A 22,814-nucleotide genomic window follows, 5' to 3' on the forward strand; every position below is an offset into this window, starting at 1 on the left:
GCGTTGACCTTCTGTTAAACATTTAATCGTTTTAACTCAATTAAACTCCATCAAATTACACTAATGCCACTTGCTGTTTATTAGATGTCGATGAATGTTTATCCAGACCATGTGATCCGGACGCAGTGTGCAAGGATACAGATGGTAGTTTTGAATGCACTTGTAATCAGGGGTTACGTGGTGATGGTTTGGCGTCTTGCCAAGGTGATTATGCCAACGAACCTTACCAATAAATTTTGTGCAAGTTATCCTAGTATGGGCTGTACCCTAAGTAGAGGATAAAAGGTAATCCTATGTTTTTTGCAATAACATCATCGCTTTCAACATTTCAATACGCAGATATTGACGAGTGCAAATTGTATAATGAGTTATGCGGTCCAAATTCGGAATGTACGAATACATTTGGAAGTTACGTATGCGCTTGTGATGCTGGTTATCAGAGAATCGATGGCATTTGCGAAGGTAAAGTGCATGTTCATTAAACCAGTAGCGATATAGTAAATGTTTTTACTACAAAAATTTTACGTTAAGCTTCTCAAATAATATTTTTGATATCTCTTTAATGTTTCCTAGTTGTATGCATTGCATATAGTACTTCTCAATGCATATTACGTTAAATGTTGCGCATACTTGTTAAAACTTGCTTATTCTTGGTTAATTACTTAACTACAAATACAGTTTTTTTATGGCTTAGATCTCGACGAATGCAGAACAGGTGAACCCTGTGCTGATAATGCGACTTGCACCAACACACCTGGGAGTTACAATTGTCAATGCGACGAGGGCTATGTGGGTCTTGGAGAAGTTGAATGCAGCAGTAAGTCATTTCACAGTTTCCTCAAAAACTGGCATAGTCAGTTGAAATGCTGGAGTTTGAATTTATCTTATATGACACATGTTATAACCATGTAGATGTAAACGAGTGCGCCAATTCATCTCTATGTGCTGAAAATGCCATCTGCACCGACAACGATGGCAGTTATCGATGCGAATGCATTGAAGGATATGCCGGTGACGGTGAAGTATTCTGTTCAGGTATTTGACAAACTCACCAGAATAAGCTCAACTTTGTACGTTCAAGTTTCCTGACTATAGATTGGTGTTTTTACATTTCTGTCTACTTTTTTATTTTCAATTTGCTTTTTAAGACGTGGATAATTGCGTTAACGGTGAACACAACTGCCTACTTGACGCCTTGTGTGTTAACAAGCCAGGTACTTTCGGTTGCAAGTGTGGACTAGGATATAGCGGAGATGGCATTATCTCATGCACCGGTTAGTAATTAGCGTTTATGATTTAAGTTATGTACATTATAGCAATCTCCACAAGAACTTATTGCAAATTACCTCCATATGTTCATTTAGCAAGCTTTTGCAACTTTTCTTATTTTTTGGGTCAGAAGTAACACAGTAAATCTATATTGCAACAGAAATTAACGAGTGCGAAGACTTGGATCTTAACAAATGCGACTCAACAGCTGAATGTAACAACACGGATGGTAGTTATACTTGCACTTGCGCAAGTGGTTATCAAGGAGACGGTTTCACCTGCAAAGGTGCTTATCAGAAACCTTGATCGTTTTTTGAGACATTTATGAGACAAATTCCAGACTTTCATCGGCGTTTTACATTTATTGTTCCCCATTAAAAATCAAAGCTTGGTTGAAAAAATGACCATGTTCATCTGGTATTACTTGATTTCTAGATATTGATGAATGCTTAGAAAACCTTCACGAATGCGCAGATGAAGCAACTTGCACAAATGTTGCCGGTACTTACGTTTGTAATTGCATTCTCGGTTACGAAGGAAATCCGTACGAAGAATGCTACGGTGAGTTTAACGACGTTCAATATACGCAGGAAGATTGGTGGAAATAACTGCAGCATTATAGTAAAATGAGTTTACTTTGCAATGTCCATGCCACGTTACATGTTGTAGTGAATTGCTAGTCGGAACTTTGACAATTTGGATCTCTTAACCACTTTTAACTCATTTAGATGTTGACGAATGCTTTGGTGCGGAACCTCCTTGCAACAATCTTGCTACCTGTGAAAATATTGATGGGGGACTCAATTGTACTTGCCAGAAGGGATATTCTGGAGACGGAATCTCGCAATGCGATGGTACCGTAGATTTAATAAATACGACTCCATTGTATTCAATCTAAATTCCAAATTAAGCCGAATAGAAAAATATACTGAAAAGTATATCTTTAGGATTAAGAAAAATTTGAGTTACTAAAACTCATTTTCGAACTTATATTAATAACCCAAATTAAAACCCACTCATAAATATCAAATCTAGGTCTATAACTTCGTGACAAACTCTGATAATATTATAGATATCGACGAATGCTTGACTCATACTTGTGAGGAAACTGCCACATGCCAAAACACAGCTGGCAGCTTCAAGTGTCAGTGCATTGAAGGATACGAATTTGATGGAAGCAGTTGCGTAGGTATGACATGACCTAATTGCTTTTAGTGAAAACTTTTAGTTTATTTATTTATTTATTTTTCTTTGTTTTGGTTATGTTTTACTAAACAATTGAACACGATTTCTTGTGCGTTGGCTTATGTCTTTAGACGTGGATGAATGTGACGTTGCAGCACACCATTGCAGTGAGTATGAAGTTTGCACGAACGTTGAAGGAGGTTATGACTGCAATTGCAAGAACGGTTATCAACTAAATTCTTACGATGAATGCGAAGGTTAGTCGGCACCAACTTTGACCAATGATAAGTTATTTTAATTGAGAACAACTTTTTTCTAATAATTTGAACTGAAACTTTCTTTTGAACAGACAACAACGAGTGCCTTGCTGAAAATCAATGTTCTCTAAATGCGACCTGCAAAAATTCACCCGGTAGTTACATGTGTAAATGTAACCCTGGTTACCGGGGTAACGGTAACAAATGTGAAGGTAAGCCTTTGCTTCCCAAGTGCATCTTGATTATGCTTATATAAATAAACTTTTACAAGTTTTAACGCTGACATTGGTTTGATAGACATCGATGAATGCGCGGAAGGCACTCATAACTGCGGGCCATCTGCAGTGTGTCTTAATGCTCTGGGCAGTTTCAACTGTATCTGCAAAAGTGGTTATGAAATGCAAGATCGCGAAATATGCGTAGGTAGGTCCACGCGACGCTAACCAAGTGATGCTTGTCAATATATACTGAGCTAGAGGGTATAACTTTCAGAAATAAAAAAATAACTTGATCTCATAGATATTGATGAATGCTTCACTGGTGATAATAAGTGTGTTTCTAATGCATCGTGCACCAACACAATAAGAGGTTATACATGCCACTGTGACACCGGTTTTCGTGGAAATGCTAAACTCGTTTGCGAAGGTTAGTTTTTGAAGTTACATGCGGTTACTGCCTTATGATAAGAACCCTCACTTTGCTACCATAATCAATGCTATCACTAACTCTTACTTTATTACAATCAGGTCGGGTGAATGAAGTATTCAAAATGTCGTAACATTAAGACAATTATGCATATTATATTTCAGATATGGATGAATGTGCAGAATCTCTAAACGAATGCAGCGAAAATGCCAATTGTACCAACACGGTTGGTAGCTATACCTGCGCCTGCAAGAAGGGTTTATCTGGTAACGGGCGGACTTGTAAAGGCATGTTACCTTTGTTTTTATTTTGAATTCATTATTCTTGTACAATAACGCAAGCTCCACAATCCATTTCTTACCCTGTGTAAATTCGCAGATATCAACGAATGTACAAATGGTCAATCTAACTGCCCAAGTGATTCGACTTGTCAAAATAGCGTTGGAAGCTTCAGATGTGTTTGCAACAAAGGCTTTCGACAAAAAGAGGAAAATTGCTCAGGTAGCCTACATGTTGTGTTACATTATACTCACAAGGAATTCTCACATGACCATCACTTTATTTTGCTCTTGCTTGAAAATAAACTTTTCTTTTATCAATTTCCAACCTGATTATTACTCGCTCAGATATTAATGAATGCTTGCTTGATCCTTGCCACAACCAAGCTAGTTGTAACAACATCCCAGGAAGTTACAAATGCGCTTGCTATGAGGGTTTTGAAGGCGATGGTTATGGAGAGTGTTTTGGTAATCACAAAATATGCTATGTGCCCCATACATTCATAGTGCACTTTGTTAAAAGGCGTATTGTTTTATACCTTGTTGCGTATTACGATATTATAAGTAGTTTTGTATCATCATAGCACGTTTTAGCAATATTTATTTCACAAAACATGTGGTTCTAAGTTTAATGTGCAATTAAGATATCAACGAATGCGTTTTGAGAATTGATAATTGTGTGGAAAATGCCGATTGTATCAACACCATTGGAAATCACAGATGTGAATGCCAGACGGGTTATCAAGGAAATGGAACAAAACTCTGTGATGGTATGTTAGAAAGGGAAGAACTTGAACACAAATTTTTTGATACAATTAATCTACTACATATATTTTTTATTTCAGAAGTACCAAAACCAACCAGTCCACCAACTGAAGCTCCCGGTTTGTTTCCAACATTTTAACCAACCAGGACAAATGCTTTTATGACAAATCACAAATTTCTGCAAGTTTCGTTTTTGTTTTCAGAGGTAGACGAATGCTTGCTTGGGATTGCAAACTGCACTAGTAATTCAGAATGCGCTGACACTAAAGATGGCTACTTATGTCACTGCATTCGTGGCTACACTGGCGATGGGAAAGTAAAATGTAATGGTAAGTATCAATTTTTGCCACTTTTTGGTACCGGTACCGATATTGATAGCTTACTACGGTTTGCGAATAACGATATTATGTAATTAACTCCACTTTTAACAGCTGCACTTAAAAAGTTGTAAACAAGTCGCGCAAGCTGCTATTACCTTCAATCATTTCTTTATTTTTGCATCACTTAGATATAGACGAGTGCTCCTTGCAAAGATATTCTTGTCAAGACAATTCACAGTGTATGAATACTGACGGAAGTTATCTGTGTAATTGCAAGGACGGATATAAGCTAATTGAAAACACTTGTAAAGGTAGGCTACTATAGTTTTTATGCAAAGTATAGCACGATGTATGCCGCATATTTGCATCTCATTGGCGCTAATAATGCTGTTATACTGTTATATTTTATAATAAACACTAATTGTGCACGTTGTATATAATTTAACATATCATGAATTTTTAAGATGTCAATGAGTGCGAAGAAAATACCGATAACTGCTCACCTCAGGCTTCCTGTATAAACCTACCTGGAACCCTTACTTGCAAGTGCCTGCCTGGTTTCCGAGGGGACGGTACCAGCTGCGAAGGTGAGTGTTGAGTAAAGACACAAACAAAGCCTGATTGCTTGTGAAAGTGTTGAGGATTAGTTCAATGTTAAACGCTTATATTTTTGACCAGCAATATTGTCACTTAATGTAAGTGTTTTGCTGCAGAGGTTGACGAGTGCGCTGCAGGTGACACTTGCCCGTCTTACTCAAGTTGTGAGAACACGTTCGGCAGTTTCAAGTGTAATTGTCTTGCTGGCTTCGAAATGTCAGTTCATGGCCAGGAATGCCAAGGTAGCCGTTAGAAGTTGGTTACATCCTGGGTAGTAACTATACAATAAGATTACAAACTAAAAAAGATTAAGTAAACTTTTTTAGAGTTCTAGCTTTCGAAATAATTGCTTTAGCTGTCGTAAAAATGTTTGCTAAAGTAACTCACATCGTTGTTTTCAAGACATTGATGAATGCGGCAGAGAAACATTCGAGTGCGCAGAAAACGGCTATTGCATTAATACCAGAAGTTCATACACATGCTCTTGCGAGGAAGGTTTTACCGGCATAGGAAGTCAAGAGTGTACAGGTATATGCTAAATTGTTATAAAACTTGTCTTTATTTGGGAAGTTATCATGTCGAATGTAACCAATACTTTCATGCAGATATCAACGAATGCGAGGAAGGCGCCCACGACTGTGGAGTTAACAGTGTGTGTATAAACGATGAAGGAGGTTGGACATGTGAATGTAAGAGCGGTTATTCTGGTGACCCTGGTTATCTTTGTTCAGGTAAAATACTTATGGGAATATATGATCTTCCAATTTTGTTTTGAGTTTCCTCCAAATGTGATGAGATATCCAAACCGCTTTTAACTTTCTCCACGTTATTTAATTATATCTAAATTGTAGCGTAAGTTTTATTATTATCTTAGATATCAACGAGTGCGAGAACGCAGACCAAGTCTGTTCTGCAAACTCCAATTGTCGAAACACCCCAGGAGGTTATACCTGCACTTGTTTACCTGGTTTTGAAGGAGATGGCAAAAAAGAATGCTTTGGTAACGCTATAATGTTTAAACTATGTGACTTATACCAAACTGGCACAATGTAGGATATATACAGTATACACTACCGCCAATTGTGCGGATATTTAAATAAAATTACTGCAATTATTTTCAAAGTTTTGAATTTTTGTAGTTGGCCATTTACCTATTTCGCAGCGTATATTCACAATGCAAACTTGTAGTTTATTTCGTTTAACCTTTAAACGTTATTTAGATTTGGATGAGTGCACCACTTCAATGCACAACTGTGAAAGATATTCCAAGTGCATTAACAATCCCGGAAGCTTTTCATGTGCTTGCTTGGATGGATTCCGTTTAAACGACAATGAAATTTGTACCGGCAAGTTGATAGTTTTGATACAGATTAAAACACGGACTCACGGTCTCGCACAGACTTCAACTTAAATTCTCATACTTTCTAGACGTCGATGAATGCGACGAAAATCTGCATAGTTGCTTGCCTGAAAGAGCCACTTGTAAAAACACGAAAGGAAGCTTCACGTGTTCATGTAAGGACGGATACCTTGGTGATGGAAGATCAACTTGTGTTGGTGAGTAAAATGCTAACAAGTAATTCTCGAGTACGATAATATGTGGAAAATGCGTGGTTTCATATTTTATGTTATTTAATGAATTCAACAACCACACAATAAACAATTTCTCTTTTCCTTCCTGGCTGTCGTCAATATATTGCAATAAATATAGTCATGATTTTGACTTTTTTATTTAACGTTTAGATGTAGAAAAATACCTTTTTTTTTGGTCATTTTTAGTTTTTGTTTTCATCTGATTTTTGCAGCTGAGGATTTATGTGGAACTGGCAACCACAATTGTCCAGAGGACACAATGTGCAAGAACACAGAAGATGGATTTACTTGCGTTTGTCGTATAGGATACAAAATGATCTTGGGAATGTGCAAAGGTATTGTTTTATGCTTATTATGTTTCTCGAGTGACAATAGTTGTAACATTATTAATAAAACTGCTATTTTAACCATTTTTTTCAGTATTTCAGGACGCACTGGTGAAAATAGAAATTGATTATAACTCAACTACAAAAGAAATAATCAAATTTCCAAATATCTTTTACAGACATTAATGAATGCGAAGATCCCAACGCCAATATATGTGATAGCCATGCCAAATGTATCAATAACGATGGCAGTTTTGAATGTCGATGCTTGACTGGTTACACGGGTGATGGTGCCAGTTGTGAAGGTGAAGAGCGAATTTCAGTGAGACGTATTAGTTCTAATAATTTTGTAACAAATAATTGTAAACTTTTTGTGATGTTTGTAGATACCTGTTTAGCATACAAGGAATTAGACACGCTTGTAGTTATACAGTTTCAAATTAACCCATAACGACATATTGTCGAAATAATTGATTTGTTAGATATCGACGAATGCTCCGAACCGACGAAACCTTGCCATGAAAATGCTGAATGCCGCAATTCTATTGCTTCCTATACTTGCACTTGCTTGAGCGGTTACACTGGCGACGGGGAGGACGACTGCCGCGGTTATTACGTTTTGCTTTTCTGGAGTGAAAATGAGAAGATTATCTGCTTTGTGCTCACTGTCACTATATGCTCAGCATTCCTGTTTGCCAATTGATATTATTATAAAGTCATCGAAATTTTAATATTTTCATCCTGCTGTTTAGCATATGACCTATGTGGAGCTGGCCGCCATAATTGCTTAGACGACCAGATCTGTAAAAATGTTGAAGAGGGTTTTACTTGCGCGTGCCACCAAGGTTTTGAGCTTGTTGACAGCAAATGCGAAGGTATTTTGTTACAACGATTTTTTAAAAGGTATCACATGTACTTTGTATTTGAAAGATTGTCCATTGGCAACACATTGGTGCTTTTTGACAACATTTGACATGTAATTTAATTGTAGTGTATACTATGGATGGTTTTATTTTCCTTGGAGGGATCTATTGATCATTTATATCTATGATTAATTAACGACAGCACTTTTGTTCAGATATCAACGAATGCGATTTACCTGAAGATAACAAGTGCGATGAAAACTCAAACTGTACCAACAGCGACGGAAGTTATTATTGTCATTGTATTACTGGTTACCGTGGAAATGGTTTTAGATGCGAAGGTGAGCATAAGTGTGTTCTACAACGTGTATATTAAATATTTCAATAAACTTCTTAGTTCGTCACTGTGTAAATATTCTAATTATTTGATCGAATGATATCACAATCTTATTTACACTGTTTACCTAAGACATCGATGAATGTTCCGAAGAACCATGTCATGAAAATGCTGATTGCACCAACAACGATGGCAGCTACACATGCGCCTGCAAAACTGGATATTCTGGTGAAGGTTACAAAGAATGTGTTCGTAAGTACATGATCTGTAGCTGTTTCAAGCAAAACTTTGTGATACTATATAATCAATAAATGTGGATTTCAAAAGTTAATTTGCGTAATATTTTGAAAAAGCTCATTGCTTGCTTTGTTGAGATTGAGGTTTTGAAAACATTAATCTTTTGCTTGTAAGCAAGTGTGTCAGTTTATGTTTTATTTTATTTCAGCGATTCCAACAACAACTGCAGCGCCCACGACACCGCCACCACGTAAGTAGCACGTCATAAGTAATAAAATAAATTTTACTTGAGGTTCGTAAAAGAAAGTAGAAGTGTTAGCAGTAAAGAATCACAAAGATGTTGAGAAATTGTTGTTGCATCTACAGCCGCAAAAACAAGCGACTTCTGTTACGTGAAAAACAGTCACCATTTTGTAACCTTCGACAATATGTCCTACAGCTTTATTGGGTCTTGTAGCTACGTGCTGGCGCAATCAGCATGCGATTCTGCACCGCCTGTGTCTATCGAGGTGGGTGCAAAAACGCCGGATAATAAATTGAGTGTTTCTAAACCATAAACTAACTCTAAACCAGTTTATTATTTCTTGCGTTTAAGATCGATTTGTTTCGGTATTCTGCTTTTAGCTTTAACAAATGCCGCCTTACTATTTTCCCAGTTGGTGAAGGACAACCCACAAGGTGGAATTTTACCCAAACTTTTAAAGATCTTAGTCAAAATCAACGGTCTCGCAATAGAATTAAGAAGAGGACTTCGACTTGTAGTAAGATGATTTGTGCTTAGTTCAACTGCCTTCGCAAACCTTTTGTATTACCTTTACAATATAATTATTGAAACGGGTCGGCTCTCAGCAGCACCGTTTTGACTACACTGGCTAAACTTGTGAAATTATTCTCATTTTTGCAGATAAACGGAGCAAAAACAAACACCCCCTTCACTCGCGCAGTCGCTGGCTTGCAAATTCTGCTGATTGGAGACTCATTGCGCCTTGAAACGAGCTATGGCATCTTTGTGTCTATTAACTCCGAAAATAATGTCAGAGTTGGTCTCCCACAGTCATTTCTTGAATGCTCAGAAGGTAGGTTACCTATATCGTAGATAGAATAATTTTTTTTGTATGTTAAGCTAAAAATGTGCTTTCTTTTCAGGTTTATGTGGCAATTTTGATCGTGAACCATCGAATGATCTTAAAGACAAAGAACCGCCAGAATTTGGGGAAATCTGGAAAAGCAACAGCGGGGATGCCAGGTTTGAACATCATAGTACAACTCTTTGATTTTGAATCGACAAGAATTTGATTCTCATAACTTGAACCAAACGCTGCAAGTTAAAAATGAATAAGCTCCAGTAGTAGGTTGATACCCTGCTTTGCTATTGTTACAGTTGTCAACCATCCATCCAGTACGACTCCTGTCAGTCCCCAGATTATGACAGCGGCGAATGCGATTGTTCGATACTTGCAAGTGAAGATGGATGTTTCTCTGGATGCGACGTACCATCCCAAAAATACTTCCAGGTAAGTAAATGGCCGCCACAACAGCCTCGCAGTTTGGTATAACAATACATGGATGTTTATTATCTGCAGGATAGTAGACTGAGCCGTTTTAAATATTGTTGTCTTTTCGTTTGACAGGATTGTAGCTTGGACTCATGTCTTAGCAAAGGATCTCAGAACTCCTTGCTATCAAACATTGCCGCCTATGCCGAAGCTTGTTTAGCAAAGAAAGCGCTTATATGTGATTGGAGGAAGCTTTGTGGCTTGAGTAAGTGATAAGTTGCAATAATAAACATATATGGTCACTGCACAAGTTGTCCCACAACTGTCACAGACACTGTTACAGCGAGGCAAGCACGTTATGTTGGTAAGAGCCTAAGGCTAGGGAGAACACCACATACCACAGAGTTGCAGGAGTGAACTTGCATAAACAAAGAAAGTAAGCTTAAAAATTTCAAATGTAAAACAAACACAAATTCAGTAACAGCGACTAACTAACAAACCTGGGTCAGGGTCACACCAACTTGTTCAAAATCATACCCTGAGATTCGAATATTCGTTCGTTTGTGCAGATGGTAATTGCGAGGTAGTGTCGTTACCCACTACTCCACAGGGCTAACAAACTTAGTGATATTGTTATGACATAAAATCTAATATTTAACCCAAAGGATCCCTATTACTAGTGAAAACACATGTGTTTATAGTTGCAACTATATCCAAAGTTGGATAAACAACTTGAGCGTACACCTGATGAAAGAGTGTTTGTGTAGCGACTAAAACAAGTGTATGTGTACGCAGGCGTGTACACTGAAAATAACATTTAGTTGCCATAATGCTTCAACCTATATATTAACTTGCAGAGTACCGTATTTAAATTTTCTAGCGAAATTAAAGTTTGGTTTTTCGTCTTCGTATAGCACCACTATGTCCTGCCAACTCTCAATATACCCGATGTGTGAAAGTCTGTCCGCAAACATGCAGCCGCAACGACACGACTCTAGTGGACTGTGAAAGCAAGGAATGTATTCCAGGTGGGAAAATAGGTTGAAATTCCATACTATTGTTAACTTTTACTACACTTATACCTTTACACCTAATTCTTGCTCAAATGTTCATATTTCACTGTTTAAATGCAGGCTGTGAATGCAATAACGGCTTTGTCAAGTCAGGTGATCGATGTGTACCTAAATCAGAATGCGGATGTTTTTACGAGGAAACCTATTACCAGGTAGATTTTGGTTCCCATAATTTGATGTATACATAACTTGTAATTTTGCTTCTTTAAAAAACGAAAGATTGGAGGGAATGTTGTTTATAATTCGCTGTTTGTTCTTTTTTCTTCACAGACAGGTGAAAGTCTCATCACTCGGGAGTGCGAACAGCAATGTGTGTGTGAGGATGGAGAAATGGTTTGCACACCAACCACCTGTCCTGATGGTACCAGCTGCAAAGTTGGAAAGAATGGAAAGCTCGGATGTCAACCACTAAGTATGTCGTACATTCCGGTTTCTTCAACACACCCTTGGAAAGCGACGTTTTGTATTGAATATATATACGAAGACCGTTCATGTGAAAAATATGTATTCACTCCGACGTTTTTGTTATAGGTTACGGCGTATGCAGAGCTTACGGTGACCCACACTACTACACCTTCGACCGTACGAGGCAGTATCATTTTATGGGAAAATGCGTCTACCGACTTTCAGAGACCAAACTACCCGAATCAGACCCAAATTTTTACAAGATAATCGTCGAACACGAAGAGAGATCAAATCCGCGAGTTTCTTACACCAAGTCGGCCACTGTTCATTTTAACAATGGATCTGTCCAAGTCCGTTTTGAAAAGCGTTTGTTGCCTAAGGTGATATATACTTCCTTGTCTACTTATATTTTATTGTGTATTCATCAATATTTTATCAGTAATATTTGTATGGTTTATTTATGTTATTTATCACTCTATGTCATGATTAATTGTTGATGATAGTTACTATATAGAGCTAACGATGCTAATTTTTGATATCATTTTGTTGTCATCTTTTGACTTCTGTTTCGTTATTTGTTTCTTAACCAGGTAAACGGAATATCTTACCGAAGTTACACATCCCCCGGTGGAAAGTTCACTGTGAGAAGGCAAGGTCGCTATTACACTTTGACAACTTCATTCGGGTTGAAATTCGAACAGACTCGATCTAATGTGAGGCTTACCATACCAAGCACATATAAAGGAAAGGTAATGCTTGTCTCATGAAAGCCAATTACTATTTGGCAGCCAACTGTCAAAATCTAACACAACAAAATTTCACCGGATTGTGTTTTTTACTTTGTGGGCCTACCAGGTGAGTGTTGGATCATATATTTAACCTCATCAATGTGTTTAGGTTTTCGGTTTATGCGGAGATTTTAACGGCAACCCGGCTGATGACTTGCGTCTTCCCGATGGGAGCATAACCAAGAGCTCAAATGAATTCGGAATGAGCCACCAAGTTGAGGATTGTGCCAAGGCTGATCCTCCACCAGAATTCGTGTGTTCTCCTTCTGACAATGAACGATAGTAAGTTGCAAAAACAAAATTCGATACCGACAAAATAATTTCAGCTTTAAGACTGACTGCTTTCGTCTATATTTCAGTTCTGCTAACGACGTATGTGGCGTGCTTACAAAGGCTGATGGACCATTCGCCGAATGCCATTTCAAAGTTGACGTCACCGATTACTTCTCCAGTTGTGTTTTCGATGTTTGCGTTTACAAAGGAGATCGAAACGTTCTTGAAGAAGTGAAATATTTCTCAGATTTTAGGCTTTTAAAATTTTAAGGAATTATAACACTTTAAGCTTCATTTCTACGTGTAGCAAAAAAAATGATTGATATTTGCATTATTTTAAACTTCTTATTTTATTTCCAGTATTACTTTTACTTATCAGGCGAAAAATTTGTGTCGTTTTTTATGATAATTATCATACGTTTACGATATGTTTTTAGGTAAAATATTTGAGTTTTTAGGTTTACATTACTTCAGGCATCTATAATAATTTATTAAACATTTAATCCAGGCACTCGACGCATATAGCAGGGAGTGTCAACGAAACGGGGTAGGTGTTTGCACGTGGAGAGCTTCAACCGGATTCGTCAAGTTTGAAGACTTTGTGCCTTCAAACAGCCATTTCTCCGGATGTGCAAGCGCTTGCCCGAATACATGCACAGATCCAAACGCAGAGGACGAGTAAGAATTATATATATGTTCATTTTAACCCTTCTTTTTAGCTGGGAATATCATTGTTGAGTATACGAAGGTCTATGGATTATAATTAACTCGTGAGAGGGCTATGTACGTGCTTCTTTGATTGATTTTTAAATCAATTGCTGCAATGGAAACATTGGACATTGCAGATGCGAAGAGCCAAATATTGAAGATTATGTCTGCAATGAAGGCTACATGCGGGATGGTGAGGAGTGTGTCCAGATCAGTGAGTGTGGATGTCAACTTCCTCAAGGACCGTATATAGAGAAAGGTAAAGACATTTTCCAAAAGAGCACTTTAAAACTGAGCTCCTACGATTAACGACCAAGGTTATACTGATATTACGCGAAATGTAATCATCTTTCTTGCAGGTTACATTTACATGGATTCTAATAATTGTGTGCTCTTATGTGAATGCTTGGGCACGAACAACCTACGTTGCGTAAACACGACATGTGCTGAGAATGAAGTTTGTCAACTAAATAAACGCGGCTTTCACGTTTGTATGCCAACAAGTGCGTAAACATTTACCTTTAAAACATTAAATATGCCTCCTGAATGGCGAGAAAATTTTCTTTTGGAGTAAATACATCTGCATTCTACTTATTGGTTTCGGCAAATGTTTGCTGTTATTTTTAGATACTTTTCACTGCCAGTTTTACTGCAACAAGTACAACACTTTTGCTTGCTTGTTGCAGCTTTTCGTCAGATTTTATGCTGCAACAGCCGGAAATATAGCTGTATTGGATTTAGAATTTAAGACACCCGTAACCTAAATGATTGACTCTAATACATTTAAATTTTTTTACAGATATAAAACCTACCCCGCCACCTAAGCCAGGTAATAGTTCTAATCTATTCCTCCGAAACTAATTTAGAATTCGATCTTCTATGCTAATTGTCACGATAGCGTCTCGTTGGTAAATTAACTACTATAAGTGGCTGGAGCTGATTTGCAATTTCCCATTATATTCGTTATTTCAGCAACATGCGATGGGAAAAAAGACATTGACTTGGTCATAGCACTGGACACGAGTTCTTCCATCGGCAACCGCAATTTCAACCTCATCAAAATGTTTCTATCCAACCTCATAAGGCGCTTCGAGGTTGGTTCAGACGCATTGCAAGTCGCCGCCTTGACTTACAGTCGAACAATTAGCAACCTCTGGTCGCTCAAAGAATACCAAACTACCGAGGGTTTGCTTCGTGCAATTCGGAACATGAATTACCCTGGAGGTGGCACTAGAACAGGACTTGCCTTGGAAACGATTTATACGAAAAAATTCCGTCCTGATGAAGGTAACGATCATATTGAAATTTTTGCCTCAAAATTGCATAGTTCTTTTTCGACTTTAAATTTCGTTTTAAAATGCGTGTAAGCAACCCATCCTTGGGTTGTCAATCTCCTTAGCTTTGTAATAAACTGACCGATGGATTAAACTTGTTATTAACAGGAAAACGGCCAAATGCTACGACGGTAACTTTAGTGCTGACCGATGGCGTTTCTCAAGATCCGGTAGCGGAACCCGCAAACCTCTTACAAAGTATTTCCCGGGTTATTGCGCTCGGGGTAAAAGACGCGTCATTGAACGAACTCAAAGAGATTGGATCGAAACCAGATGAAATTTTTTCCATTATGGTCGATGATTTTAATGGGCTTGGGAGTCTTTTCAACACAATAATCAACGCCGTATGCTATGTCAATGGTGAGAAGTAATGTATGGATTAAAGAATTATCTGCATTCTGCCGTAAAGCTTGGTATTATATTATACAAAATAAGTCCTTTTTGTTTTATCCTTACATTTCGTTACACTAATTCTTTTCTGCAAATTACTTTAGGGTAATTATTTTTCTTTGAAGCTTAAACTATAGTTTTTTTCGAATATGATTTATGGTCGTTCTGTTTTAACAAATAACTTTTGACAGACGATTCCTGCGTCAGTGATCCATGCATCAACGGAGGCACTTGCATTTTGTCATCAAACAAAGATTACGAGTGTCTGTGCCCAGGAAACTTCACGGGAAAAAACTGTGAAATTCGTGAGTTGCGATGTTCAAACCTTGCAGTGGTAAAACCACTTTATTGTCAATATTCTAATTCATCAACTCAATAGATTAATTGATAAAATAAAATTAGTAAAACTGGACTTCGGTGAACTAAAATCTTTTTTCCAGCTCCTCAAGATGATGTAGATTGCCGTACCAAGGGAAAACTAGATCTGGTCTTCCTTCTCGATGCAAGCGGATCAGTTGGCGCTGCAAACTTTGATTCAGTCAAGACGTTTGTAGCTAAGATTGTTGATGGTTTCACGATAGGTCCCGACTCTGTGCAAGTGGCTGCTGCTAGATACACAAAAACCTGGACGGATCTATGGCAGCTAAACAAGTATTCTAGCAAGATCAACCTCTTGAGAGCCATTCATGGAATAGAATACGTACGGGGCGGTACTTTGACCGGAAATGCGCTAAGAAAAACTGCGCAGTACAAGTTTACAGCAGCTGCCGGACGCCGTGAGGCCGTCAAAGCGGTTACCGTAGTTGTGACCGACGGACGGTCGTACGACTCGGTTCAGTTGCCCGGTGTTCTTCTGCGAAATCAGTCAACCGTGATCGCCGTTGGTGTTCGAAATGCGATCCGCTCCCAGCTTCACCAGATTGCATCATATCCGCCTGAAATCTATTCCCGCGAATTGAGCAGTTTTACGGAATTGGACGCCGTTGTTGGGCTTCTGTTTAACATTATCTGCAGTGTCAATGGTTTGTAAACGATCAGCCTTTATTACACGGGTTTCTATATGTAATTGATATTAACCGTTACGAATACAAGTGTTTATTGAAAGAATGAATCTTTGCAGACGGACCATGTTCTCGACAACCTTGTCTAAACGGTGGTAAATGTAACGATCTCGGCGATGGAAGTTACAACTGCACTTGCTCAGATGGTTATTCCGGTGACTCTTGTGAATCAGGTACTCTACACTGTAGATACCCTGAAAATAGATTTTGCCGTGCAGTATTTCATTTCACACATGTTCGCGTGGCAAGTGACACTCACGTTAAGTGCACTTGATCTACTGTGACAATAGTAACCTGAAATTAACTTCTGAGCAGCTGGAGACATCATCGGTACATGTCCCTCCTCCCATACTTGGACCCCCTGGTTCAACGAGGGAAATCCCCGATCGAGATACAGAAGAGGTGATGTCGAGAGCTTGCAGGCGTTGGTTTCCAAGTCTCTGGCTTGCTCCCACCCATCCGCCATCCAGGCTCAAACTGCCTCCGGATCATCTTACCGAAGTACTGGAGATAGAGTCGAAATCTATGTTAGCCGCGGACTGAGATGCGTCAACTACCAGAAAGGGAATCGTCTTTGCAGCGATTACAAAGTCAGATACTGTTGTCCATCTTCGACGACTGGTAATTTTTGCCTGAACTTCAGAGTTTCAAATGTTCTGATAATATAAAGGGCAATAACTGTAGAAAGCGATATGTTAAATTTAAAATTTTGATTGTACAGTATGAAAAATAATGTTATTTTTTTCTCATCTGCATTTTCTTTTTGTGCAATCACCACCACCTCAAATACAGGAGTCTCGACAACATCATCAGGTTTGTCACTTTCTATATACAAAGTATTTTAAGCAACATTTAATGATTTTTTAAATGGCTCGAGGTTGCCTGAGGATGGTCTATTTCCATTAGCGTTACATGGCATATCTTGTGAGCCCCAAATTCCTGCTTTTTCCCTTGGTCATTTTTTTGAACACTTTAGATAAGGGATATATTCCTACAACACAAACATGTCCCACTGCCAGCCACAAATGGACGGAATGGTTTGATCAGGACACACCGTCCCGAGATAGTCCCGGTGACACTGAAATGTTATCAACCCTGACGTCATCCAACAAAGCCTGTAGTTCTCCTCGTATGATGCAAGTGGTGACAGTGGCTGACAACTTGTCGTACAAGAGCACTGGAGACAGCGTTCGACTTGCAACAAGCAGAGGGTTTCGATGTACAAGTTACGGCCGAAAACTTTGCCAGGATTATAAAGTCAGATATTGCTGTCCGCTTACGTCATCCACTGGTGAGTTGACCGTCTAAGTCCGAAATTATCTAATAACTCTTCGTAATTGTTGTCTTTATTTCAAATGTTATTTTCAAGTCTACATTCCTGCAACATGTTGTTATTTAGGGTGTAATTAAGCTATTTAAAATTTTTATTATCTGTTACAGTCTCAAAACCGTCCGCCAAAGGAGATGTTTCACTGACAACATCAAGCACAACAGATGGTTAGTGTTTTCTAGATAAGGAGCTAGATAATTTTAAATTGTACTTAATCATAATGACCTGGTAGTTTCATACCTTCTTATATCTTACATAAACATTTATCTGATCCACTTTTTGTTGTCAAATTCAGCTGGGGGGTATGTCCCGTCGACAGGAACTTGTCCCAGCACATCTTACAAATGGACTGAATGGTTTGATCAGGACACACCGTCCCGAGATAGTCCCGGTGACACTGAAATGTTATCAACCCTGACGTCATCTAACAAAGCCTGCAGTTCCCCTCGTATGATGCAAGTGGTGACAGTTGCTGACAACTTGTCGTACAAGAGCACTGGAGACAGCGTTCGACTTGCAACAAGCAGAGGGTTTCGATGTACAAGTTACGGCAGTAAACTTTGCCAGGATTATAAAGTCAGATATTGCTGTCCGCTTACGTCATCCACTGGTGAGTTGACCGTCTCAGTCTGAAATTATCTAATAACTCTTCGTAGTTGTTGTCCTTATTTTGAATGTTATTTTCATGTCTACATTCCTGCAACATGTTGTTATTTAAGGTGTTATTACGTTATTTAAAGTTTTTCTTTTCTGTTACAGTCTCAAAGCCTACCGCCAAAGGAGATGTTTCACTGACAACATCAAGCACAATAGGTGGTTAGTGTTTTCTGGATAAGGAGCTAGATAATTTTTAATTGTACTTTATCATAATGACCTGGTAGTTTCATACCTTCTTATATCTTACATAAACATTTATATGATCCACTTTTTATTGTCAAATTCAGCTGGCGGGTATGTCCCGTCGACTGGTACTTGTCCCAACATATCTTACAAATGGACTGAATGGTTTGATCAGGACACACCGTCCCGAGATAGTCCGGGTGACACTGAAATGTTATCAACCCTGACGTCATCCAACAAAGCCTGCAGTTCCCCTCGTATGATGCAAGTGGTGACAGTTGCTGACAACTTGTCGTACAAGAGCACTGGAGACAGCGTTCGACTTGCAACAAGCAGAGGGTTTCGATGTACAAGTTACGGCAGTAGACTTTGCCAGGATTATAAAGTCAGATATTGCTGTCCCAAGTCGACATGTAAGTTGTTTTTGTTATTGGACTGGTTAAGTTTGGACATACTATACTTTTGTTGGTCTTACACTCCAACCAAAAACTTGATTTACCACTTTTTCATGTTATTCTCAATAACTATGTTTGTTTTAACGGTGGCAAATATTTCAATTCAGCATTCAGGGATTCTAGTGTTTCTCATGATGTTACTAACTCCAACAAAGTTCATGGTAAGCGTACATCAAACAGTTTGTTTTGGTATTTTGTATGTGGTATGTACAAACCATCTTCGAATAGCCCTGTACTCTTTTCGGTCTTATACTCAGCAGCTTATACAGAAATTTTCCATTCAAGGCATATTTATTTTTTCAGTTCGCGAACTTGCTTGCAATTTCACCGTTGGCGATTCCTGCTTCAATCTCGCCGCGCCGAAGACTTTGACTTTCAATTCGGGATCGACCATTTGCAAAAAACGTTACCAAGCCGAGGTTACCACTCTAGACACCGAACAAAAAGTAACAGCGGCTGCAAAGGTAAGTAAAGCAATCAACATTTCTTGATTTAACTGTTTGATGGCGACGTTTAACTAACACAAGACATTGTACGAACGATTCCTAGGTTAAAATAAGGTTTATATAATAATTTTTACCATTTCGAAAAATTTGGGCGGTTATTTTCTTAATTGTTTTGACACACTTTTGTTTTCTTGTGTAGTGGATTGCCGATGCTCATCTATTGAACCGAAGACTTCGCATGTTCTGGATAAATGGCCAACGAAATCCCGATGGTTCAGTGGTGGACAGCCAGGGCAGAAAATCAAAGTTTGTTAAGTGGAGAGGTCGGATAAGTGCAATTTATCGTTGCGTGGTGTGGGCCTGGTCTGAAGACGACTCCCATGGTCTCGTGGTAGTGCCGTGTAACACCAGCGCTAAATACGCCGTTTTGTGCGAAACTAAGATCGTGTAAGTTCGCTGCTTGAGGTTTCATTTCTGAACTCCCGTTTTCAAGTTGATTGGTCCGTTTTATCATTCTAATGTAAATACAATGCATTCCAAAAATGTGTTTTTTGAAGTAAAATTTCGTTAGCCGTCAGACATATTTCAAGCTATACATGCTTATTATATACAGCTGAAAATACGCAGTGGTCAACATATTTTGCAAATAAAAACGCGCGTCGGATAAAGTGAACACGTTCGTCAGAGTAAACAAAGAATTTGCTCTTGCTTGTGGTTATACGTCATAAAATCTTCAGACATATCTCAAACTTCATGAGCTTATTAAATACAAATACAATGTAAAACACGGTTGCCAGCGTATGTTACATATCAAAAAAGCGTGTTTAAAACGATAAGGCAAATGCTCGAACGAGTAGGCTAAATAAATAATTGGTGCTTGCTTGTGTTAAAATCGGTAGATTAATGGCATAACCTCTGGTATTCCCGAGGTCTAGGTTACATAATTCCAGATATGCTTGTATATGTCGTTGAGTTTAAGCTCTGCACCTTTGTCAAGGATTTAGCCAACAATGGGTCAAATCGTAAGGCAAGTGTTGAGTCTTGTCTACAGCTGCGAGTCAACTTCTTTCTCTGATCGAAAATGCTGTAGTATGCATTCTGTAGGGATTGCATAATATTTATCACGCAACTATATTACCCTGTCGGAAAATTTAAGCGATCTAGTATATTTGGTCATACAAGACACTGCTGGCAAAATGCCGCAAACAAATCAACCGAGGAATGCGCCAAATCATACTGCAACTTTAGTGTGAACTTATTCAAGTCACGAATAAGCCAGCAGACATTGTGACATGCATCTAAAATTAGAATTTAAAAACGAGCCTGTTGCCGGGGCGTTATATAGTCGTAAATGGACCACATTTGCGAAACAGCTTTGCTAGTGACAAATGATACTAATTAGTAGCATGTTACTTATTAGGTTTCAAAGCTTAAGAATAGTATAATGCTCATTTACATTATCATTTGTACTGCTGTATTTGGTGTGAGTGGTCAGCCAGAAATTTGCTTTCCTGTGCGCAACTTGCCCGAGGATGGAACGCTTACTCGCGCCATACCTGGTAAACGAGGACCTATTGGTCCACCCGGGGCAAAAGGCGATATTGGACCGCCAGGAAAATGTATTTGCAACGTTGACCAAAGTTTTGCTGAAATGAAGCAGATGGTTGATTTAGTTTATAAAGGTGAGTTTTGAGTTGATGACGAATTAATTTTGCTTAATTTTACAACTTAAAATTTCTTTATCAGTAAACCTTTGCGCGGTCGGGATTAAAAGTGGTTTGGTAAAAGATAACAAAATGTCTGCATCAAGCACATGGAACTTGCATACGCGCCCCTATAACGCCAGACTTAATAACCGCAAGTTGAATGACGATCGAACCCATCACCATCATGGCGCATGGCTCGCGAGTCAAAGTAAGTCTGATCTGGAAAAGAATGCTGTATGAGTTTTAAAATATCTTCAAACGAAGGTCCTATTTTAGTTGAAATATAGTAGTTTTATGTTTTTTTTATTGTTTTTTTTATGCAACACCAACTAAAACAAATAAAGTAGTTTAGATATTCAATAGGCTAAGTAGCAAGATTGAGATTTGTTGAAACATATTGCCCAGAAACTTTCGGTTAGTTGCAATTACACTTGTCACTTTAGATGTAGCCGGAGAATGGATTCAAGTTGATCTGGAGTATGAGCTACAGGTCACCGGGGTTGTGACGCAAGGAAGGCCAGCTGCTGATCAATGGGTAACGAGTTTCAAGGTATCGTTCGGGACTGCTGAAGATCAATTACAGATGCTGCAAGACGCCGATGGACAAGATATTGTGAGAAACAAATGCAGGAAAGATAGGATATGATAGCATTGCCAACCTTCGCGACACCATTGCGTTTTGTAAAACAGTCAGATATAGTGACTGCATGCTAACCATAAATATAACTTTACCCTAACAAGTCATATGTCAGTCGTAAATCATGGTTTGAGGATAGCCGGAGCATGATATTGGTTTGGAGTTTGTTGGTGTAACAAACAAGCTGTTTATCTCTTTGTTTCAGATCTTTGAAGGAAACATAAACCGAAACGATTACGTGTTGAACACGTTTCCCACTCCCGTAAGAGCTCGGTTTGTAAGGCTCATAGTGATGTCTTGGTATCGTCACATATCCATGCGGTTGGAATACTTGACATGTTAAATGGCTTAACCACTTGAAAAATGAGGGCAGGGTACACGTTAGTGTGGCGGACAAGCAGTCAATAACCGAGTCAAAATTAAGTTTCAAATAATTGAAATGAATGTTTTTGTCAAAATTTGTGTGATTAACTTTTTTGGCTGTCATTACACAAATGTTGTTAATTAGCATATTTTTTGTCAGTTAATTGTATTTTTATCGCGGTAAATACTTTAAGCATACATTGGGGATAATGTCCTTTCTTCGTAGGCTTTGTTTTGTGGCGACCTGGGTGGTATTTTTAATACCATTACATCATTTCTTGCAAATGTGTTTTCTGGTTATTGATTGAAGTTTATGAAATTGTTTTCTGATAACTACTTCAACTGTCGATTGATATATGGAAATTTGCTCTAAATAACTTCCTGTGAACACTCCTATTAGTAAGTTCTCTCATGTTGTTTTCCAGTATCTGTGCGTATAAGAAGTCTTTGTTGGAAATGCCCGCTTTTAACTTTAACACTGACTATTTATCTATGAATCAATGTGTCAGCTTTAACTATATGTATCTCACATTGTCAAAATAAGGATTTGCCCGTTGCAGCTGCAACGACTCGCAGAGTTTTTCTTGTCGAAAATTTTAACTCCCATTGCTTTCACGTTTTATAAGCTCGCACTTCTACCAGCGAGCAGAGACCGAGATTTAGTCGAGTGAATCATAGAGATAGAAAGCATTAACTGCGTGAATTATCGAAATCAACATACGAGCTGTCTGAGCTAGTCATGGTGATTGCAACTCAATAGACATCTTATAAGCAGTGGTATTACGGTTCCACGACATATGGCCGCTGGAAAGTGGCCGCGAACAAACTCACCGGGGT

General features: G+C 38.5%; 2 protein-coding genes across 5 annotated transcripts in view; both read left to right on the forward strand.

Annotated features, from left to right (window-relative positions):
• The window catches only part of LOC143445052 (uncharacterized), a 51,600-nt gene extending 31,792 nt beyond the window's left edge, over positions 1-19,808 (forward strand). The window contains exons 109-174 of one of the 4 annotated variants that reach the window (XM_076943862.1): positions 85-204; positions 340-462; positions 695-817; positions 913-1,035; positions 1,149-1,274; positions 1,430-1,555; positions 1,705-1,830; positions 1,998-2,123; positions 2,342-2,458; positions 2,586-2,711; positions 2,804-2,923; positions 3,009-3,134; positions 3,231-3,356; positions 3,521-3,643; positions 3,735-3,857; positions 3,983-4,102; positions 4,279-4,404; positions 4,480-4,518; positions 4,603-4,728; positions 4,908-5,030; positions 5,184-5,306; positions 5,433-5,558; positions 5,719-5,844; positions 5,922-6,047; positions 6,191-6,316; positions 6,537-6,662; positions 6,745-6,873; positions 7,122-7,244; positions 7,415-7,540; positions 7,718-7,843; positions 7,988-8,110; positions 8,314-8,439; positions 8,568-8,687; positions 8,881-8,922; positions 9,039-9,181; positions 9,329-9,433; positions 9,577-9,748; positions 9,819-9,918; positions 10,054-10,186; positions 10,304-10,433; positions 11,083-11,196; positions 11,302-11,393; positions 11,512-11,653; positions 11,773-12,026; positions 12,237-12,395; positions 12,544-12,716; positions 12,794-12,938; positions 13,216-13,385; positions 13,553-13,674; positions 13,775-13,918; positions 14,215-14,244; positions 14,388-14,702; positions 14,858-15,109; positions 15,331-15,444; positions 15,580-16,161; positions 16,260-16,373; positions 16,516-16,821; positions 16,993-17,013; positions 17,177-17,491; positions 17,641-17,697; positions 17,826-18,140; positions 18,290-18,346; positions 18,475-18,783; positions 18,933-18,986; positions 19,129-19,289; positions 19,471-19,808. In XM_076943862.1, the coding sequence (XP_076799977.1) occupies positions 85-204; positions 340-462; positions 695-817; positions 913-1,035; positions 1,149-1,274; positions 1,430-1,555; positions 1,705-1,830; positions 1,998-2,123; positions 2,342-2,458; positions 2,586-2,711; positions 2,804-2,923; positions 3,009-3,134; positions 3,231-3,356; positions 3,521-3,643; positions 3,735-3,857; positions 3,983-4,102; positions 4,279-4,404; positions 4,480-4,518; positions 4,603-4,728; positions 4,908-5,030; positions 5,184-5,306; positions 5,433-5,558; positions 5,719-5,844; positions 5,922-6,047; positions 6,191-6,316; positions 6,537-6,662; positions 6,745-6,873; positions 7,122-7,244; positions 7,415-7,540; positions 7,718-7,843; positions 7,988-8,110; positions 8,314-8,439; positions 8,568-8,687; positions 8,881-8,922; positions 9,039-9,181; positions 9,329-9,433; positions 9,577-9,748; positions 9,819-9,918; positions 10,054-10,186; positions 10,304-10,433; positions 11,083-11,196; positions 11,302-11,393; positions 11,512-11,653; positions 11,773-12,026; positions 12,237-12,395; positions 12,544-12,716; positions 12,794-12,938; positions 13,216-13,385; positions 13,553-13,674; positions 13,775-13,918; positions 14,215-14,244; positions 14,388-14,702; positions 14,858-15,109; positions 15,331-15,444; positions 15,580-16,161; positions 16,260-16,373; positions 16,516-16,821; positions 16,993-17,013; positions 17,177-17,491; positions 17,641-17,697; positions 17,826-18,140; positions 18,290-18,346; positions 18,475-18,783; positions 18,933-18,986; positions 19,129-19,289; positions 19,471-19,722 (9,608 nt within the window). In that variant the 3' untranslated portion in view covers positions 19,723-19,808. Of the gene's footprint in view, positions 1-84; positions 205-339; positions 463-694; positions 818-912; positions 1,036-1,148; positions 1,275-1,429; positions 1,556-1,704; positions 1,831-1,997; positions 2,124-2,341; positions 2,459-2,585; positions 2,712-2,803; positions 2,924-3,008; positions 3,135-3,230; positions 3,357-3,520; positions 3,644-3,734; positions 3,858-3,982; positions 4,103-4,278; positions 4,405-4,479; positions 4,519-4,602; positions 4,729-4,907; positions 5,031-5,183; positions 5,307-5,432; positions 5,559-5,718; positions 5,845-5,921; positions 6,048-6,190; positions 6,317-6,536; positions 6,663-6,744; positions 6,874-7,121; positions 7,245-7,414; positions 7,541-7,717; positions 7,844-7,987; positions 8,111-8,313; positions 8,440-8,567; positions 8,688-8,880; positions 8,923-9,038; positions 9,182-9,328; positions 9,434-9,576; positions 9,749-9,818; positions 9,919-10,053; positions 10,187-10,303; positions 10,434-11,082; positions 11,197-11,301; positions 11,394-11,511; positions 11,654-11,772; positions 12,027-12,236; positions 12,396-12,543; positions 12,717-12,793; positions 12,939-13,215; positions 13,386-13,552; positions 13,675-13,774; positions 13,919-14,214; positions 14,245-14,387; positions 14,703-14,857; positions 15,110-15,330; positions 15,445-15,579; positions 16,162-16,259; positions 16,374-16,515; positions 16,822-16,992; positions 17,014-17,176; positions 17,492-17,640; positions 17,698-17,825; positions 18,141-18,289; positions 18,347-18,474; positions 18,784-18,932; positions 18,987-19,128; positions 19,290-19,470 lie in introns of those variants that run through there. The other 3 variants (XM_076943863.1, XM_076943864.1, XM_076943865.1) reach the window with 3 other exon arrangements.
• Positions 19,809-20,698: 890 nt separating this feature from the next.
• On the forward strand, positions 20,699-22,453 carry LOC143445054 (lactadherin-like). The gene is made up of 4 exons (XM_076943867.1): positions 20,699-20,953; positions 21,018-21,185; positions 21,421-21,590; positions 21,820-22,453. Exons 1-4 carry the CDS (start codon positions 20,716-20,718, stop codon positions 21,955-21,957), a joined length of 714 nt encoding a protein of 237 aa, XP_076799982.1. The 5' UTR covers positions 20,699-20,715; the 3' UTR covers positions 21,958-22,453.
• Positions 22,454-22,814: the final 361 nt, after the last annotated feature.

The sequence above is a fragment of the Clavelina lepadiformis genome, chromosome 2, assembly GCF_947623445.1.
Source record: "Clavelina lepadiformis chromosome 2, kaClaLepa1.1, whole genome shotgun sequence".
In the NCBI taxonomy this organism is placed as follows: Eukaryota; Metazoa; Chordata; class Ascidiacea; order Aplousobranchia; family Clavelinidae; genus Clavelina; species Clavelina lepadiformis.

Bases quoted from the DNA above. Each gene is read 5' to 3' on its own strand.
- LOC143445054 (XM_076943867.1), top strand. From the start codon at position 20,716: ATGCTCATTTACATTATCATTTGTACTGCTGTATTTGGTGTGAGTGGT. The intron at 20,954-21,017 runs GTGAGTTTTGAG...TTTCTTTATCAG, and splicing joins GGTTGATTTAGTTTATAAAG to TAAACCTTTGCGCGGTCGGG. The intron at 21,186-21,420 runs GTAAGTCTGATC...TTGTCACTTTAG, and splicing joins CGCATGGCTCGCGAGTCAAA to ATGTAGCCGGAGAATGGATT.